The 14946-nt window shown below is 36.9% G+C and overlaps 1 protein-coding gene across 1 annotated transcript in view; it reads left to right on the forward strand.

Annotated features, from left to right (window-relative positions):
• Positions 1 to 14946, forward strand: part of RIC8B (RIC8 guanine nucleotide exchange factor B) — a 31543-nt gene that overhangs the window by 10914 nt on the left and 5683 nt on the right. The window contains exons 3-8 of the mRNA XM_025895976.1: positions 1724 to 1818; positions 6336 to 6489; positions 6808 to 6903; positions 9329 to 9473; positions 9627 to 9771; positions 11566 to 11685. Coding sequence (XP_025751761.1) covers positions 1724 to 1818; positions 6336 to 6489; positions 6808 to 6903; positions 9329 to 9473; positions 9627 to 9771; positions 11566 to 11685 — 755 coding nt within the window. The remainder of the gene's footprint in view (positions 1 to 1723; positions 1819 to 6335; positions 6490 to 6807; positions 6904 to 9328; positions 9474 to 9626; positions 9772 to 11565; positions 11686 to 14946) is intronic.

The raw sequence follows: 14946 nt of genomic DNA on the forward strand, positions 1-14946 counted from the left end.
ATCATAACTTTAAGGAATATAAAACTTGAGAAAAGTCTGAAGTTTGTTCTTTGATTTAATGTCTCAAGGATATGCTGAATAAGAAATCCTGAAATTTAAGATTGAGTGATGGGGGAATCAGAGAAGCTAATACTTTGAGTTTCAGGGAAATATAAACAAAGTGAGGTTTCTTTCTTCTGTTAATATTCCTGGTTTAGATCTTTATTAAAAGTATCTTTAACTTTGTCAAAGTTCTTTGTATAGAGAGGGTAAAAAAGAATGTAACACAGCTTTATGGAAAACTGGGAAAAGAAACTGTATTACACGTTCACCTCTTTAAAAGCTAGCTCTTGAAATCTGGATCTTGACATTGGTTTACTTTTACAAAATACTGAATCTGTAGAGAAGTAAAGCCCAGCTCACTGCAGACAGGCAGGCAGGAGATGGCACTCAGTTGTGGTGTTACCTGATGAGGTTTCATGTGGCTGCTGTCTGTGGGATGAGGGAGGTTTTGTCCCACAAATCTTTTCCTCCTTGAAAAGTCCGAGCATGCAGCTTTTTTTTTTTTTTAATGAGAGTTTAAGACATCCCGGGGCAGGAGAAGTTTATTTTGTATTTTGAGATAAAGCTTATATAATAACTCTTTACTAGAAGTTCCTAAAAGCAGGGAACCTTTAAATTAAAGAGCTTTTTAGTAGTTGATAACTGTTAGCCAGATATGTTGGTTGACATTCTACTGAGTGAATGTCCCAGTGGCAGTTTTAATGATCTGTAAGAAGAGTAAACAGCGTGTTAATGAGGTGGGCTGAAGATACAGAATTTCAAGAGGTTCCAAGCAGTAGACAGGTTGGAAAATAAAAGGCGAGCAGAGAAGTTAGGCATGAGGGTAGAAAGCTAAACGAGATCCATCCTAAGGGGGACAGAACCATTTGAAACACCAATATTTAATGACTGGAGACGGTTTCAAAGTAGCAAAGCCAGACAAGAGCTGCAGGTGGTATAGCTGGCAGATTTGGATGCTGATGCTACAAAAAATGCATTGGGGCGCTTTGTGCTCAATCAAACACACCAGAACATATGATGGATGCCAAGAAGACCTATTGAAAAAGGGTGAGGACAAGGTTACACACAGTTAAATGATTGCAGTTACTGGTGCACTTTTGTGGGGCTGCTGTCTGGTGGGAGGTTGGAAGGGGGAATTGCTTGGAGAGAGCAAAAGTAAGGCAAATAAGATTGCTGAGAAGTTACTAATGAAATGGAGGAAAGGTATCAAGGGAACAAAAGCAAGTGAATTAGGAAAAGAAACAGACTGAGTGGAGGGAATGAAACTGTTGGCAGAAAAAGGCCTAAATGAGGAGAAGGCAAATTAAATGAAAAAGGTGTGTAATCTAAATCAAGAGGTGGTCTGATGTAAATACAAGAAGGAAAATAGCAGTGGTATATTAAGAATAATGTTATGGGATTGAGCAAACACTTGTAGTTGGTTTTTCTGGTAGTGAAGGCTCATTTAACTGGAAAATACTCCCTAGTGACTTTTACAAGGCCTAGTTTGAAGTCAGCTTATGACAGTTATGTCGAATTAAGCATTTAGTGAACTCTAAGGTACAGTCCTTTTATTGATAGGGATGGATGTTATGATCTAATAGGTATTTCCCATCTTTAATTTTTATTATTCTAGTGACCTGAAACCCTCACTTGCAATCTTCAAAATGAAAAAATATCTTCATAATTTATATTTATATAGAATGAATCTCATCAATTTCGTTACATGGCTGCCATCCTTCGACACTGCTTATTAACCACGGGCCCTACTGAAGACAAAACTGAAGAGTTGCACAGGTTGGTGGAACTGCAGAACCAGTCCATGTTAAAAGATTTTTGTTTGGTTTTTTAAGTAGAAATTACTTTGACTAAAATCTAAAATGGAAATCTGAGAAACAACAAAAACTATTCATTTTGAGTAAAGTATTATTAATCTTTTTTTGATGAAAGCTATTTGCCTCAAATATTGTTTAGGCATGTCCTCTGTTCCAGACAGAAAGTGACTGACAAGGTTGTTATTTTCTACCAATGATTATGAAGCTCACCTTTTTATAATTTCTTTATGTGCATATGTGTGTATCTGAGGATGAAAATACATATGGAAGTTCTAGAAGTAGTGTAAACTGGAGTGGAATGCAACTTCTGTTGTTTTGCACAGAAGCTGATGGAAAAACTACATTTTGAGATTTTCATATGTAAGTTTTGCAATTCTGATGGATTGGAAGTAACAAGTTGATATTTAATCTCCAGTAGTTCTAGGCTGCTTCATTAAAAGTACAAACATTTTTTCTTTTTTTTTTCTTTCAAAAATGAGCGAATCATCTTGCGGTTTTAGGTATGTGGGTGGGGGGGTTTCCTCAGTCCTGCACCCAACTGTTAGGTATTTGCAGCAAAAAATTCAATCAAAAATCAGATTATTTTTAGTGAGGTGGTGGTTTTCTGTTCAGTGTTATTGTTCTTTTTCTGTGAAACTCTTACTTTTATCCAAGTAGGTCAGCTGTTCACAGGGCCTGACAGTACAGTAGCTTCAAACACAATTCCCTGTTATCTCTCAGCAGTGAAAGAGTGTTGCCATTTTCTTCTTCAGGGATGTCCATAAATCTAAGTGTAGGATCTTTTTAAGATCTTCTAAACCAGCAGTCTCTAGGAAGAAGGATACACAGTTTTTCACACCCAGCAATCTTGAAAGTGTTAAATGAACTTGATTAAAATCTTGGAAATCTCTCAGAGATCAACAGTCTTAGTAGGTGAACCCTAAAATCCTACATCAGAGCCCTGCTCAGCTGGTGCAGACTAGCTTGGAATAATTTAGTGTTCTGTGGCAGTAGTTACAGTGACTAAAGTTGGTGCTGTGTCCTAAAAGGCAGTCAGTGCTGCTGCTTATGGTGGGCATTTTGAGCTCTCATCTTCCTTGAAGGGAGGGACTGGTGGGAATAAATTCCCCACTGCTGGGAGAATTTAACAGTTGTGGATAAATTCAACAACTACAAGAGAGAGCCCAATATTCTGATGAATTATGATACAGCTGATGCTCTTCCCAAGTTCTGTGTCATTGTCCAGAAATCCAGCTAGTCTAATCACCTCGTTAACTACATTGCCCTGTAAAATTCAGTTATCTTGTGCTATTGCAGAAGGGTGCATGTTATGCAGGTCCTTTTGGCTTTAGCTTTTGCAAACACTTGCAGATGAGATCTAAAAAGGCCTTTACATAAAGAAGTAGGAAGCTGTGAGGAATATGTAGCATAGGTGTGATTTCTGTCCTTGTTCTTTTCAGTCAGAAGGGATATTTTGTGTAGTGATGCTGCCCGTGTGGACCTTTTGGAGACACTACGTCAAGGCAAAGGTTCTCCGTAATTTTGAGAGGGTGAAACAGAAAAGAAATGAGGGCAAACATCACTGCTTTGTGTCACTTCAGTTGTTTCCCCTTCTCCATCAGACTCAGTGTAGCACTGTATCACTTTCTGTTATGCTGAGAAAACAACTTTCTCCCTTTGTTAGCAAACTGTAGCTAGTTTACATAGCTCGAGTTCATAAAGAGTGCAAGTCTAGCATTGTCGAATGTAGTATTTGATCTTGATTCACATGCTGGAAGAGCTCTGTGCAGGTTTTGACTTTTGCGATTCAAATATTTCAGCCCATTTGCAGAACCTGAGTTTTGTCTTTGAATGCTACAAGGATGTAATGAAAGCTGAATAATTGAATATGCTTTTCTACCAAGACTATTCATCACAAGGCAACTCTGGGATAGAAAACCTATAGTCAGAAGTAATGCCCCTGCAAATCCTCAGAGGGATTGGGGCCTGGATCAAGGGCCCCACTTCAGTCCGCTGATGTATTTGGACAAGCAAAACTTTAATTCCTGATAGGAGCTTCACTAAGGAATGAGTAAACTCTTGTTAGGAGTCTGTAGCTAAAAAAGAGAGACTGTGTCATCATTTAGGCTGTTCAGCATGCTGGACTCTGACCATGCAGTCTTCATTGCTAGAGATGAGGTGTGAGTCAGAGAGCAGAGCATAACTTCCAGCTCTGCTTTCCACTTGGAGCCTATCAGTAAGGCAATTAGGAAAAATCTGTCAAAAGTAAAATAAAATACAAACAGTGTTGAATGCAGAATAAACTTTATGAAGCATCAGGGAGACGTGTGTATTTCTTAGGATTGCCGATGACTTGCACTTCCCTAAGTTTATTAATGTGCAGAACCCAAGATGCTTAAATGAAGGGTTTAGGCAGCCTGTTAAAGCCCATCATTTGAATGCTTGTGCTCTCAATGTGTAAGTTGAGGATTTATTTTATGTGAACATCAGTGTTGGACACATGCCCTGTGCTATGATGTACTGATTGTCAATGTGACTCTATTTCTAATAAATAAGCAGAAGTTACCTGTAAGAATATCTTAACTAATTTAGTACCTAGTATTGTTGTCATTATTCTGTCATGTCATTGCTTAATGTTTGAATATGAACAGCTTAAAGTACCACATATTAGAGTGAGTGCCATTTTTGCCACTAACAAGGTTTTAATCAAGGCATTCAGCAGCTCTAAATAGGCCTTTGCTTTTAAATTTGCATATCAGGAGGGGGCTGGGAGCATGAGTGGGTGGATGTCATGTCCCAGTGATTAATGATCTCTAGGAAGCCGAGAAGGAGAGAGTAATATACGCAGTATTTCTACCCCCTGGAGTAGGAATGCAAACACTATTGTGCAGATCTGTGCATAGTCACTGACTTCCTGGTAGCTGGAGAATTTCATACACTCCTCTACCACAAATAAAACTGTCAGTGGAGTGACAAAGATCAGAAAGCCGGGCTTCATTTATTGAAAAGAATAGCTCAGACACAGTGATCCAGAAAATTAATTTTGTAGGTGTTTGGGAACTTGGTTGTTTAATAAGAAACTGGTAAAAAGAGAACTTTTGATGAAAGGCCTGAAGGCACCAAATATTTGTTGAATTTAAGTCTATTTTGTTTCTGACTATTCCTGAATTGTTGGAGAGGAATAACTTCCGTGATATAAAAGACATATCTTGAACAGGAATTCGAAACAAAACAAAGAGAACAAGCATTCCCAAAAGTAATAGTTGTCTGAATTTCAATTGCTAAAAGAGCAAAAGGGAGATGGCACAGTGTGGAACAGCCACCCACTCTGATCAAACCAGAACCAGCACATTTGTTAGAAATCCTGTCTTGTCTGATTGCTGTGATTTTCTTTCTCTTTTACTAATTCTTTGTTAGAATTGTATTAATAACTTAAAAACAGAGGGCAGCTTCTAAGTAGATATTATTAAAAGTCTTAAATGAAGTTGTTTGAGAAGTTTTCTCTATTCTTGTAACACTTCACTGATTGTTGAAACAACAGTGCTCATTGCTTCATTGATAGCTTTGAAGTCTGCCTATGTAAACCTGGATAGTTCTGTAGTATTTCTAAATACATCCATTTATAAGTTTAGTTGGACATGAGCAAGTAAATAATGACAGAATTCTAATTTTTGCAGCATCTGTGTAATTGAGCCCAATATTCAGCAACAGTGCAAACACAAGTCAATGTTGACAATGAGAACAGGATAGATAGCAAACTCGAGGGATGTGTACCTTGCAAAGTAAGTTCCGTCCTACTCCATTAAAGAGGAGGGAGGAATCTTATGGTCTAATTTAAATCACTTAATGGCTCTTTGGGAAGCACTCCTCTTTGTGTGTTGCAAAATGTGAAGATGCTGGTTACTGAAAGGTAGTGCTTGGTAAATAAACCTGAATCTTTTTTTAATGTCTTAAAAACCTTCTGTATTTCATTTACACTGCAAACTAAATAAAAGTGAAAATATTTCAGAGGACCTAAGAAATTACCACCATGCCCTACAGCAGGGGGAAATGTTTTCTATGGTGTACTTTGTCACATTAATGATGGTAATGCAGATATGTGGTAAAATGTTTTAAGTTTCAAGGAGGAAAAAACTGACCACTGCAAATCAATGTGAGAGTTCCCCCTACTGTCCTTTGAGATCAGCTGCTGTAGCTCACTGCTGGAAGCTGTGCCTTATCCATGGAATGGGGAACTGTGGGGGCTGGAAGTATTACTGCACTGCTGCAGTATTGCTTTTGGAGCTTTTTGTCTTTCTTTTCCCTTGTTTGTCCCAAGAGCTGACACTCAGGCGATAATGCGTGCCACCTTCTTTAAAACCCAGAGAGCACAAAATAAAGCATTGTTTGAGTTGTAGGGCCTCTTTTTGATTGTAGTTGTACAAGCAGTTTATGGGGAGTTGTACTCTGTTTTTAATTCTTTCTTCCAAATGAATAATGAATTTTTAAAATCTGTTTCAGCAATGCAATCAACCTCTTAAGCAATGTTCCCGTTTCTTGCTTGGATGTTCTTATTAATCCATCATCCCAAGAAGAAACAGATATAAAATACAATGGTATGAATATGGGAGCAATTCAAATTTTACTGGATTTCATGGAGAAGAGAATAGACAAGGTATGGGCTGGAGGGGTTCCTTGCAAAAGGGACCTCTTTCATTAAAGTAAAATGTGCACATATGTAAAGCTTGTTCCAAACCTTCCAGCCAGTATTAGCACAAATATGGATGTTCTTCTAGATTGTGAAACACCTCAAAGTTTAGAATAAATTCCTGTGAATATCTGAAGCTACTTGCTCATGCGTGTGTGTGTGTGTGTGTGTGACTATGTAAAGTTCATATTTTGACTGTCATATAGAACGTCATTGAAGTGTTCATAGAATTTGTAAAGGAAAATCTGTTACAAAATGTTTTATTAGTATTTGGTTTTATTTTAGGGAAGCAGCTATAGAGAAGGTCTGACTCCAGTTCTCAGTTTATTAACTGAATGCTGCCGAACTCATAGGAATATCAGGAAGTTTATCAAAGCTCAGGTAAGTAAAATATTCATCAAAATTTGAATATGAAGCTATTGATAAACTTTGAGATTTGTACATTAGTGCAGGACAGTACTATAGAAATAATTTTTCAGTCATATAAATCAGTAGATATTATGGCCTAAGTTCCATGATACATTTTGTAGTGCTGTTAAGTGATAATATCAGGGATATTGTAAAGCTGTGTTATTGTGAGTCACCATGGAACATATGAGATGGGGCAAAGAACTCAGTGAGGTCTGTCCTCTTAAAACTGGTATATAAAAACATTTCCGTGCAGTTGATGAAACTTTGCAGAACTGTGTGGTAGCATGTGAGAATCCAGGTGTTTTGATGGGTTCTACTTGAGCTTTAATTTGACCTCAGCAGGCAGGAATCATTGGGGTTGAAACTTGTGTGCCAGTGTGTACAAGCTGTCCTGGCAGAGTAAAACTCTGTTCCTGAACAGAGGCACACTTCATCCCTCGGTCTTTTAAAGGAGCAGTTTAATACAGTATGGACTGTGCATTGGCTTTTTACAGGAGAAAAGATTTCCATGCCATGGTTAAAGATCTAAAGGGTCTGTATAGTTTGGTGGTTAGGTGTGGTGTTTTCTATTTGTTTTGCTGGTTTTCCTCAAGTCAAGTGGAGAGAAATTAAAGGATGAGCAAGGGAAAGACAGCTGAAAGCAGCTGAAAAATGTTCTTTTTCCTAAGCTGCAGTGGTTTTTGGGTTGCATCCTAGATGCTGCTCCCAGATCAAAGCTGTGCCTGAATTCATAAATGGAGTTTAAAACGGAAAAGAGCATATATATCATGCCTGTTTTATCTGTACTAGAAAAGTAGTTTTGAGGAATTTAAGAAAATTGTTCTTGTTTTTTATTGTTTTTGTTTGCAGCAGTTCTTTCTCAGGATAATCTGCTGATCTGTTAACTAAAAAAAAAGTTGCAGAGCCAAATGTTCAGAAGCTAGAAAATGAAGTTGTCTGCATGTTTTTACGACATCTCGGCATCTAGATGTCAGGATATAATTGCATGCTGACTCCTACCACAGGACCACTGCCTCATATAGTGCAGAGAATGGATGGATACTGTTAACTGCATGACTGGATATTTGATATTTTGAATTACCCTCATTGTTAAGTGTTGGCCTTAGGCTTTATTTATTGTGCACTATTCAAATTGTGATCTGAAGACAGTATGATTAATTTCCTCATGGACTGTCCTATGGCACTCATCACTGTATTAGTATTAGAGTACTCTAAAAACATTAATTCATTCTTACAACACACTGTGAAATGACAGTCATGGTACTATCCCCATTGGGGAGAGTAAGCAGGGACAAAGTAAAATGTTTTCGCTAATTGTTTGAATACTTAGTTTGAAAAAGAGGGGTCTGTTTTTTTCAAAGTAGTCAATACTGTAGCATTCATTTAAGTATCAATTCCCAGTGAGTCTGATTTCAGTAGTAATTGTGCAGTAATTTAGCACAGGACATGACATTTTACATTAGACACCTAGAAGACAAAGGACCTGCAATTTCTTATGACAATTATTGGCATCTTTTTTTCATTCCCAAGTAAACCATTGAAGATCCATAATTCTTATTAGAGTCTTCAGATCATTAAATATTCCATATTATGGCCCAGATTTGTTTGCAGATCATATCATATATTCTGTGAACGTGAAAAAAATAGTGTAGTTTTTGACTCTGAAGGCATACACACAGGGAGGCAGGACTTAGTTTGCCAAACAAGCCATTATTCATCCTGCCTTTCCTGAGGGTTGAAGTTAACAATATTAATGACACTTGTTGAGAAAATAGTGTTGAGGAAATGTTAAATAGTGTTTTCTCAAAAATATTTCTGAAATTTAGCTTGAACTTTTAGAGAAGTGTTTTCTGGGAGAAGTATGCATTTTCTCTATATATGTAGAGCCCATTTTTGATATTCAGCAGTAGAAATTTGAAGTAGAATTTGCAATATAACTTATTTTCCTGCTTTTTCATTATAAGCATATAGTTTTTCTATATAAACTACACATCATGTTAATATTGTGAGATTCCTTAGGATGGTATTTATAATGCTTTTACCAGATACACGAGCAAAACAGAAGACACAGAGAACGTGAGGTTACTGCTGCCTGTTGACCAGCTGTTTTGGTACACCCATTTGTGCTCATAAATTCCTGATAATTGTATTTTCAACGTCTATATTTGAGACTGAGTGCTTTTCTGCCCTGAATGACAGATCAGAAGACTTAAATATATTAAGAAGCAAGAGTCATTACTAAAGCATGTAGGCATAGTTGGCTGATTTTATTGCCTTTTTTTTTTTGAAGAACAGAACTTACAGTATTTCCTTGTTCTGTTGACTGTAGGGGTTTTCCAAGTATTGGATAGATATTGCTGTGCACTCTATGCCATTTTTTTTTTTGTGCTGCCAGGTACTGCCTCCATTAAGAGATGTATCAAATCGTCCAGAAGTTGGCACAACAGTGAGAAACAAACTCGTGCGCCTTATGACACATGTTGACCTTGGAGTAAAGCAAATTGCAGCAGAATTTCTTTTTGTTCTTTGTAAAGAGAGAGGTAAAATCTACTTTTCCTTCTCCCTTCTGTATAAGGTCTTGCTGTAACTTGTACATTTGCCTCTTGCTATAACTCTCAATTCTAGTAGCCCTATGGTGGGGTTTGTTTTGTAGCTGATTATAGCTGAATAATTTTCTGTATGGCTCTTTGCAGTCGATAGCCTGTTGAAATACACGGGCTATGGTAACGCCGCAGGATTGCTGGCAGCAAGGGGCCTGTTGGCAGGAGGAAGAGGAGATCATTGGTACTCAGATGATGAAGATACAGATACAGAAGAATACAAATCTGCAAAGCCAAAGTATAGTAGTGTTTTCAATTCTACATATGCTGTTGTAGTTTAGATTATTTTTTTTGATGTAATTTTTTTGTTTCACCTTTTCCAGAGAAGCCAGTTTTGGAATTACATGTGCTTATACTAACTACTGTCTTCTACTTAATTCATGGTCTAATTATTGAGAAACCAGCCTCCAGTACCGACCGTCATATAGTCATATGGCTCCAGAGGGGAAAAAAAAATCACAATGACAATGATTTAAAATCAACCTGAATAACTATTTAAAATTCAAGTGTGGAAAGAGATTTTTAATCAAATTTTAGAAAAAAGTTATAGTAACAAACTTAGCAAGGATGGCTTTTGCCCCAGATTTTCCAGGAACTCACATAAAGTTGCCAAACTGCAACTATTCTTTGTGGGATATATCCCTGTAATGGAGAAACCAGAAGTGTCAGATATGGCTTAAGATTTTAATTGGAATTTTGTTGAAAAAGAACAAACCAGTAGGTCTAGTTTCAGTTTTGGTCTAGCTTCAGAATGGTGGTTACTAAAATTTTCCTAAGGAATCAAGTGGGTCACATGTAAATATGGAAGGAGGAAAACAATTTCTATAGAATTTATGCATCAGGAATCCAATTTATTTGAAGGATTCAGTGATCATATAGAAGCTGTCTGTTGCTTTTTATTAATTGTAATTGATTGGGTGTTAGAGGTTTCAGTTTGTCATGTTACATCTAAGATTTGATGCCATTTTTAGTAGGTTCTGAAATTGTTGATAGTGGAGATCTGAAGGATGTTATTTTTCTGTTTTACTGTGTTTTCCTTGAATTACACATATATGGTAATATGATATGATGGAGAGTTGTGGTTTATTGAAAGATTCTTATTAAGGTACGTGAATGAAACACAGGATTAAACGTATGAGAAGTTATAGGAATTACATTGCTTCTCTGTGAAGAAATTAACTTTAAACCAGGAAGTTTCTTTTTATTTCTGTACTTCAGGAATTTTTTTCTTGCTGTTTTCTCTCTGCTCTTCTTTGAAAAACCTGACATCCAGTTATATGCATATAAGTGAAACTATAACATCTATTTAGTTAAAAACTGACACTTAAATGAAATATTCAAGACAACTGTCAGCTGATTTATGCATCTGTTTTTCTGTATGGCTGTTAAATGTTTGTGATTAAAGTGTTTGAAAGGATAATTTGCCCTGAAAGTGTTCTTTAAAACTACTTGTCTGCTCGTTACCACTTCCGTAACACTGTTGACTTGTTTTAACACTGAAAATAAAACTGGCATTGTAAATTCTCTAAGTAAAGTAACTTAATTTGGTTTGAGCAAAAAATCATTATCATGGGAGGGCTATAGTAAACTAATACAACAGTTCTTCATGAATAAGGAAATTAACTGGAACCTGTCTATAGTTTTAATGTTAAACCTGTACAGAATTAGTTTCAAACATGTATCTGTCATTCAGTTCCCTATTTATGTCATTATTGCTCATGACATTGTCATTGCACTGTCATTACTCCCCTGTGTGTGGGTTATAACATAACAATTACTGGGGGGCTGTGCATTTCTGGGTAGCTAACAAGAAATTAATATAGTGAATCAACAAGAAGATAGAATTACATTTCACGAGAAAAGGCTAAAAAGGGTATAAATATGAAGGTTGGCTATTTATAACAAACTTTCATGTGCAGTTCAGACAGTTTTAGTCTTGGTGGTTTCTGTTAGTTCCTTCCTTGCTATTAAGAAGATAGAAAATGTACATATTTCTACAGAAATGTAAACTGTATTGTTTTTCCATTTCCAGCATTAACCTTATCACTGGTCACTTAGAAGAACCAATGCCCAATCCAATGGATGAAATGACAGAGGAGCAAAAAGAATATGAAGCTATGAAGCTTGTCAACATGTTTGATAAACTTTCCAGGTATTGTACTCTAGCTGCTTTTGAGAAAGGCAGCTTGTATCCTGGCTCTTTGCTAAGGTCTGGTGCTTCAAAACGGTGCTAGAATCAACTTCTTTGGAGGATTAGGACCATTTTAACTGCAGAGAAAAATGTTTAAATGACCACTTCAAAGAAAAGAGTGGTATGTTGCAGGACTTCAGAGGAAACCTCTTTAGGAAACGATAGGACAGAATAAGAAAGATGTGGTGGCGAGGGAACCTGCCTCCTGAATAGATAGGTTGATGTTAATGGAGAGAATTTCTTCTTTTAAAGTATGGGACATGATCCAAGCCCAAGGCAAATGTACTCATTTTTCCCCGAGTCAATCAGCAGCATCTCATTGTAACTACTTACCTCTGCTACTTATATGAAGAACAAATACAGTATGAAAATAGTTGTAATCAGAAACAATAAATTGTATAATGCAGCAATTAAAATGGAATTTACATTTAAGACTTATTGCGGATTTATTAGATTAAGCGTGGACTGGATTACAAATCAGTCTTTGTAATTTGTTTTATGTGACTAAGGTAATGCAATGAAAGAAAATGGTACTTAGTGTGACATACAGGTGTACAGTATTGATACAGAAAGTTGATCTTTGTTTTATAACTTTCTACATACAAAACGGGTACAAAGCTATTATCTGTAACTTTTTTGCTTGGATTCAATACACCCAGAATTTACTGATTTTTATTTCCACATACTTGTAGATTGCCTGTAGTTTGTTTTCTGTGTAAGCAGAGTTCTACGTTCTTGAGGAACACTTGATGTAATACCAATTTACCATTAGCTGTAGGAGATAAATATATAAGTGGATCACACTTCAAATGTGGGAAAACTCAGCAGCTAGAAAGGGGTTTGTTTTGTGAGAGTGTAAATATTCAAATAATAAGATCTCTTGAGAGAAATTCAGCAAAACAAGTATTTTGCTGTATTCCTAATCTTTATTAGAGATGTAAAAATACTTATTTTGCTGAATATCTCTAATAAAGATTAGGAATACAGCAAAATATGCAGGAGAATCTGAATTTTACATTAGCTATCAAAGACTGAATTGCAAGCAGGATTGAAAGCAGGGAAGAAACTTGGAACAACTGGTCTGAGACTGTCAGTGAAGTAATTGAATACTTTCTCACATTATTTGCATGGAAAGCAAATGCAGTATGTCACAGTCTTTTTAGTAAAGAGAAGAAAATGCAATGCTCATATAATCTCAATTGACCTACTTTTTAAATTGGAATCATTGCTATGTAAGCTAAAGAATTAAGATGCTGAGCATCAAGGGTACCACAATAAAATGACTTAATGGTCTAAAATGTTTTTTAAAAAGAAAGATTGAGACCGGAGATGAACTAAGACTGCAGACAAGTCAGTTGCTATCACTACAGCAGTTACACAAGAACTCCCAGTGGCACTACTGTAGCATAAGAGCCTTTTCAGTTTGGAGGATTGAGACACCTGCTGCGGTGCCTGCTACAGACTGACAATGACTGAGCAGCTGCTGCCCTGTGCCGACACTTACCCTCTTGGCTGGTAGCACTGTCACCTTGGGCTTTCTGTGTCACTTACTTCCACCTGCAGCTTCTTCTATAGTACTTAGACTGCAAACACTTCAGGGCTGGGACTCTTTGTGGTAAGGTTTTTGTTTGTTTAGTGTAGTGATTACTGTGGGGCAGCGTTGTTGGTGTGACCACTTTAGGGGCTGTGATAACATGAATAAAATCATTTGACTGTTCTTCCCACACTTTTTGTTTTACTAAAAATCAGGGAGGAGGGAAATGCTGGCAGGAAGGAAAAAGAAAGTAAGACTTGGTCTGGGAGGCTGTAGGACATTTTTCATGAATGTAATTGAGTGGGCAACCAGGGGCTTTGAAGATGTTAAAATGGGAAGCTGCCAGTCTTGTATACAATAAGGAGTTAGTAACACGCTGATCATACTTAGAGTCCCTATCTGGTTTTGGAATAGAACACTTGTGCTGCCTCAAGCTTGAGCCCTTCAGTGCTGGGAGCTTTCAGCTTACAATAAATCTGTGTTGAATGCATTTTTTGCCTTGATTTGCACCCCACAAATGCAAACCAGAGGTTGCTTTGGTAGGAGTCTTTGGTTGATTCTGGGGTTTGAATCTTGCTTTGAGGCAGAGTGCTCGTGGCAGGTGTCATTACTTCTGCTGGTCTTTGTTGTTGTCATCGTAGGAGGGGAAATACGCCACAAACAGTTTCAGTTTGGTGCAGTGTTATAAGTGCTTGCAAGTGCAGTGTTATAAATACAGTGTTATAAATGTTGTAAGTGCTTATAAGAGGGGGAGGAAGTTGAACAGGAACAAAGAGCTGGTTCTCATCTTGAACGACTTTATGTAAATTTATCTGTGTAACTTGAGCAAGAGCTTAGAGTAAACTTGTGTGATGTGCAGCAAAACTGGTTTAGTGCACTGGTATTGTCCCAGTAATGGAAACTAAGCTTTGAAAAGCTGACACACTTTTACTGGAGAAAGATATGAAAGGAAACATTGAAGGACTGACAAACTTGCTTCTGCTCCCTGACAGATGAGGATAATCAGGCCACTCTGTCACTGGAGTATTCTAGATATGGCTTTGACTGCCTGAGTATCATTTTTGAAAGCTACCTGATGACACAAATTGAACTCAGAAAACAAGTTTGCAGAACAGTGCTGCTTCATTGAAAATTTATAGCCTTCATTAGTGCTGCTGTTTACACTGTACCCTGTGTACAGGTTTATGGAAGCCATGAGTAATAAAAGGACACTTTTTCTCTTGTTTCATAATAGGCCAGTGGATTTTTGCTTTTCGGATTTCTCTTTATTTTCACCATTGACAATGAAAAATTTAAAATTTTTGAGGTGATGTAAAACTGATTCATGCATTTGGTCATTTCAGGTCATACTTCCAAAGTTTTTTAGTTCTATTAGGTTGTTGGTGTTTAGGCCTGTTCATGGGGTAATTGACAATTGATGAGGCTAAATTAAAATTAATCACCCAGTTTTGATTTATCCAGATACAGGTAGGAAAGCTAAATATTGTTTCTGAACCCATTTCCCTTACCCCAATATTTTACCATCGACTTTGGTTCTACAGAAGCTTTTATAGAAATTAGTATTTTGCTCAGATTTGGCTGGACCAGATATTTTTTTAAAAATAATTAAATGTATACAAATTATAGGTATAAATGAACATGAAAAACCTTGATTACTGCAGCTCTTGAGAGATGTATATATTACTTAG

The sequence above is a fragment of the Manacus vitellinus genome, unplaced genomic scaffold (genome assembly GCF_001715985.3).
Source record: "Manacus vitellinus isolate BGI_N305 unplaced genomic scaffold, ASM171598v3 scaffold_5_pilon, whole genome shotgun sequence".
In the NCBI taxonomy this organism is placed as follows: domain Eukaryota; kingdom Metazoa; phylum Chordata; class Aves; order Passeriformes; family Pipridae; genus Manacus; species Manacus vitellinus.